General features: G+C 40.2%; 2 protein-coding genes across 2 annotated transcripts; one reads left to right on the plus strand and one right to left on the minus strand.

The window, feature by feature from the left end:
* The first annotated feature begins 143 nt into the window (after positions 1-143).
* LOC111496335 (zinc-finger homeodomain protein 2-like) lies at positions 144-975 on the plus strand. Its single transcript, XM_023146750.1, has one exon. It carries the CDS (start codon positions 203-205, stop codon positions 734-736), a length of 534 nt encoding a protein of 177 aa, XP_023002518.1. The 5' UTR covers positions 144-202; the 3' UTR covers positions 737-975.
* Positions 976-2,148: 1,173 nt separating this feature from the next.
* LOC111496288 (GEM-like protein 1) lies at positions 2,149-5,011 on the minus strand. Its single transcript, XM_023146684.1, has 4 exons — positions 4,566-5,011; positions 4,387-4,488; positions 3,550-3,821; positions 2,149-2,563 (listed from the first exon to the last, which is right to left on the minus strand). Exons 1-4 carry the CDS (start codon positions 4,897-4,899, stop codon positions 2,375-2,377), a joined length of 897 nt encoding a protein of 298 aa, XP_023002452.1. The 5' UTR covers positions 4,900-5,011; the 3' UTR covers positions 2,149-2,374.
* Positions 5,012-5,106: the final 95 nt, after the last annotated feature.

The raw sequence follows: 5,106 nt of genomic DNA on the forward strand, positions 1-5,106 counted from the left end.
AAAAAAAAAAAAAAAAAAAAAAAAAAAAAAAAAAAAAAAAAAAAAAAAAAAAAATAATAATAATAATAATATGTTTTCCCCTTTCTTATCCTCTCTTTTCTCACTCTATAAATTATATATTTTATTTATTGTTTTTGTTTTAATCTAATCTCCGCTGAAAAACGCTTTCTTTCTTTACTTTTTTGTTTTGGGTTTGTGGAAAATGGAATTCGACGATGAAATAATTGAAGAGATGCCCATCGCCCACCACTACCATTCCTTCACTAACTCACCTTCCATTCCGCCCAATTCCGGCGAACCCCCATCGCCGACGAGGAAGAGCGGCGGCGGAGACAGGATTAGATACAGAGAGTGTTTGAAGAATCACGCCATCGGAATCGGCGGGCACGCGGTGGATGGTTGTGGCGAGTTCATGCCAGCGGGAGAGGAAGGGAGTATAGACGCACTGAAATGCGCCGCCTGTAACTGTCACCGGAGTTTTCACCGGAAAGAAACCGATTCAGATCAGGGACATTACTATTACTACCAGCAGCAGCAGCAGCAACCGTTTTGTTCTTATCGTGGGCCCCCACACCCGTCTGCTTACGTGTACTTGTCCGGGACCCCAATTCAGCAGAGGCCGCCATTGGCGTTGCCGGCGGCAGCGGTGTCAGAGAGAGAGGAGGAGGACGTTTCAAATCCGAGCAGTAGCGGCGGCGGAGGGGGAGGAGGAAGTGGGTTGCTGAAAAAAAGATGAGGCTGACGTGGAACGGCTCTGTACGGAAACCGGAGTCCGGCGGCAGATTCTTAAGGTATGGATGCACAATAAGAAGCATAGTTTGGGGAAGAAACCCTAAAATTAGGACTTATTATTGTTCTTCATAATTATGTTCTTTGTCGGGGAATTGCCCAATTTGGGTCATCTAAAACTTGGTTACATTTTATTTCCATAATAATAATAATAATAAAAGAAAAGGGAAAACAACGTGGTCAGCATGCAAACCCCGTCCTTTCGTCTTTTTGTTTCGAGAGACATAATTTAGTGGTTAAAGTGTAACTACTTCTTCGAAATGTTGCACGTTTGAATTCCTATAATTTCCTACTCATTGGTTTCGTTTTTTCTCTCGAGAATGACAATTTGAGTCATCAACATGCAGGAGAGAACGCAAATTCGAATCTCTAACGTTTTAATTTAGCGGGATCTGGGAAGAAAGAAATTTGGAGGATGGTAAACAATGGGGAGAGGAGTGTGGGGACAATGAAGTGAAAGATTGATATGATTTTTGGTTTGGGGGGTTTTAAGGTGTAAGAACATGATTGAAACATGTGGGGCTTTTCAGTTGAAACAAGAAAACACCTATTTGCTTGCCTTTGCTTATTGCTATCTGACAATACAGCTCAGATTTTAAGATATTTTTGTCATGTCTTTGCCTTCTTTTTCTTCCCTATTTCGATTCCTTCAATATTCAGCTTTGTCTCACACCCTTGTTTCAATAGGAAGATCCTTTTCCGGCCCTCTTGTAGGGAGAGGTTTACACACCTTAGAAAGAATGTTTGGGCTTCCCCACTCCAACCAACGTGGGATCTCACAATCCCACTCCCTTCGGGGCCCAGCGTCCTCATTGGTACTTGTTCCCCTCTCCAGTTGATGTGGGACCCACAATCCACCCCATTTAAGGCCTAGTGTCCTCACGAGCACACCGCTTGGTATCCATCCCCTTTGGGGCTCAACCCGCCCGATGTCTAATACAATTTGTTACAACCTAAGCCCACCGCTAACAGATACTATCCTTTGGGCTTTTCCTTCCGAGCTTCTCCTCCCTCGAGATTTTAAAATACATCTGCTAGGAAGAGGTTTCCAGACCTTTAAGAATGCTTCATTTCCCTCTCCAGCCGACGTGATATCTCACAAATAAGATGCATGCAAGTTCATTTAAACCTAGATTAAAGAGTTCAAAAGGTTTAAAAATGAAACTCACGGTAGAAAGTGAGGAAACATAAGCTTTTAATGAACATAACATAAATATACTTAAGCTAACCTACTTTCCTAATAAAAAAAACTAATAAGAGCATTGAAGAAAATTTACTGATAATGGTTAATACAAAAACCATGGGATAATGTAAATGAATGAGGAATGAACAGCCAAACTGAAGAACAACACAGGTCCAGAAGAATTCAATCATCAATACTATTTACCATTCAATTCAATCAACAAAATTGTATAAGAGTTCAAACAATTTCCAATCTTTCATAAAGACAGCAGAGTAATTGCAAGTATTTCATAATTTGTATTTCTACAGTAGTTGTTTGTATATCATCAAAATCTTGGCTTACTACAATATGCTTACTTACTGTTGGTGACGAGATAAAAGTTGATGTGTTCCAGAATGAATTTTAGGCAGCACGCGGACTATTGGGCTGTAGGGTTTCTTCAAGAATTTTCACTGCACCATCATAATTTACAAACCCCAAAAACCAGAATTCATGATTGTCAATGGAGATAACCTGTATGAATTTTTCAGGCGGTTTCGCTTTGCTTGTTGATGGGTTCACTGCTCTAAGGTGATGTAGTGGGATCATCACCTATCATAACCAGAGAAGATACAGGGAACGTTCAGTCAATTTCTTATTAATAGAGCCTCCACAACTTATACAACATAGAAGCTATAACGGTCCAAGCTCACTCTTAGCAAATATTATCCTCTTTGGGTTTTCCCTTTCGAGCTTCCTCTTGATGTTTTTAAAACACGTCTGCTAAAGAGAGGTTTCCACATCCTTATAAAAAATGTTTCGTTCTCCTCTTCAACTGACGTAGGATCTCAGAGAAGCATAAAAACATGGTAATACAAGAGCTAAGTAATGTTTCATGGTCCAAGCATAGAAGAAGAGGGTGCAACTCCAAATCAACGGTTGCATAGAGACTTACAAAAGCCATAATCTACAATAGGTAAATGAACACAACGTATGTGAATGAAACTCTTGCATCATCAAATCTTGGAAAGAAAAATATATATATATATATATTAAACTACCGATCAGATTGGCAATCTCTTGACCAAGATGATCAAAATCAAATTATAAATTATATTTGGAATACTAACAAAGAAATTGCTAGGCTACACATGAGTCACTTTTGACTACACCTTTAAAGCTAGCAATTTCTTTGTTCGACACTTGAGGATTCTATTGACATGACTAAATTAAGGGCATGACTCTGATACCATGTTAGGCATCAAGTATCTCCACAATGGTATGATATTGTCCAATTTGAGCATGAGTTCTCATGGCTTTGCTTCGGACTTCCGCAAAAGGCTCCATACCAATAGAGATGTATTCCTTTTACTTATAAACCCACGATCATTCCTAACTTAGCCAATACGTGACTCCCAAGAATGCTCAACACTATTCATCTCATCTTTTACACTTAAATCAACATCAGTTCAACCAAAACTTTTAGTATCATAATTACCATAAAGGACAAAATCCATTCAACAAAATAAAACTATGAAAGCTGGTTCGTACTGCAGCCTAAGATCACTATAAGAGTAAGCTTAACAATTCAATTTTACCTTGTAAAGGCACCATCGGGTCTCCTCATCCACTTTGTAAGAAAGAGGACTGTCACTGCAAAAGGCAATTTTAGCCGTTGTTATGTACAGAGTTCCCATCACAGGACCGGCAGATGTGGACAGGTAGCATGCATATGCCTTCTGAAGTTTCTCTTCAGGTGTATTCTCAAAAGTTTGCCGGAAGATCTTCTCATAACCACCTTCTGCAAGAACTTTCGTCCCCTGAGCAATTCTTCCCACAGCAGCTTCAGTAAAACTAGGCCCTGTTTTCACTGGTTTGAAACAAGACTGTTTTAGATTACTGGTTAACAGAAGCTGCTAAAAAGTTTCAAAACCAACCAACGATCTTGCAGTCATTGAACCACGAACATCCACAATAATATGATATTGTCCCCTTTGAGTATAAGCTCTCGTGACCTTGTTTTTGGTTTCCCCAAAAGACCTCGTACCAATGGAGATTTATTCCTTACTTATAAATCCATGGTCAACCCCGATATGGGAATCATCTTACAACAGTCACTACCCCGAACCCTAGTTTCAATTGAATACGTGCAGAGATAGCTTACAGTACCAGATAAAACAAAACCCAAAATTCAATTTCAGGAAAAAAAGAACACAGCTCATTCAATGGAAAAGCACAGTACATACAAGAACAGAAGAGAAATGGTTCTTGAGAAATGATTTCTGCCAGGATCATGAGCAGACGAATCATAGGTTTTCAAGGATCTGTGTTTAAATGGACATGGCATATGTTCCAATCAAAATCGGCAAACAATTGAAGTTAGATTCAAATTTATCAATAGTGATGAGAAGGTGATAAAGAATTGAAGGGCTTACAGTGCTGCCACATGTTCCCAGCAAGATCCTCGGCTTTCTTGGTTGCCTCAACAGCCCTCTTTCCCCATCTTACAAGCATCACCTTCACGGAATCCATCGTATCTGATCATTCATCAAACACGCACATCCAATGAACAAGGATTTCATTAATTCCAAACGCTCAATAAAAATCGACTTACTCTTAGCAGAAGAAGGATTTCCCTGGGCTGGAGCTGCAGAAACATATGGATTCGCATCATTCGGCAGAGTGGTGGCATTTCCCTCAGAGATCGGAGCACGAACCTCGCTGTTCGGCTGAGTTTGAGGTGGAGGCGGATGTGGATGTTGGGGTTGGGAGCCCATGGGGACGGTAGTCCAATCCTCCGGCATCGGGGGCGGCGCAACGTCGCTAGGGTTAAGCTTGGGATGGGGCGAAGAGTCGGTGGAGAGGTGATCGGTGACTGGATCCGCATGATCGGAGTGCGATGGGTTTGGAGGGAGGGGATTGGATGGATCGGGCTGAGGCTGAGCCATTTGGGAATGGTTGAGGGTTGTTGGAAGCAATCTCCGGCGCCGGTGTTTTTATTCGGTTCTTGAAGCCTAAATGCTTGATTTGGCTTATAGTTTCTGCCGCTTCTTAATTCTCTCATATTTTTCCAGTGAATAATTTAAACTAATATTAATATAAAAAAAAAAAAAAAAAAAAAAAAAAAAAAAAAAAAAAAAAAAAAAAAAAAAAAA

Source organism: Cucurbita maxima, unplaced genomic scaffold (genome assembly GCF_002738345.1).
Source record: "Cucurbita maxima cultivar Rimu unplaced genomic scaffold, Cmax_1.0 Cma_Scf00022, whole genome shotgun sequence".
Taxonomy (NCBI): Eukaryota; Viridiplantae; Streptophyta; class Magnoliopsida; order Cucurbitales; family Cucurbitaceae; genus Cucurbita; species Cucurbita maxima.

Bases quoted from the DNA above. Each gene is read 5' to 3' on its own strand.
- LOC111496335 (XM_023146750.1), top strand. From the start codon at position 203: ATGGAATTCGACGATGAAATAATTGAAGAGATGCCCATCGCCCACCAC.
- LOC111496288 (XM_023146684.1), bottom strand. From the start codon at position 4,899: ATGGCTCAGCCTCAGCCCGATCCATCCAATCCCCTCCCTCCAAACCCA. The intron at 4,489-4,565 runs GTAAGTCGATTT...ATGAATGATCAG, and splicing joins AAATCCTTCTTCTGCTAAGA to ATACGATGGATTCCGTGAAG. The intron at 3,822-4,386 runs GTAAGCCCTTCA...GTTTCAAACCAG, and splicing joins TGGGAACATGTGGCAGCACT to TGAAAACAGGGCCTAGTTTT.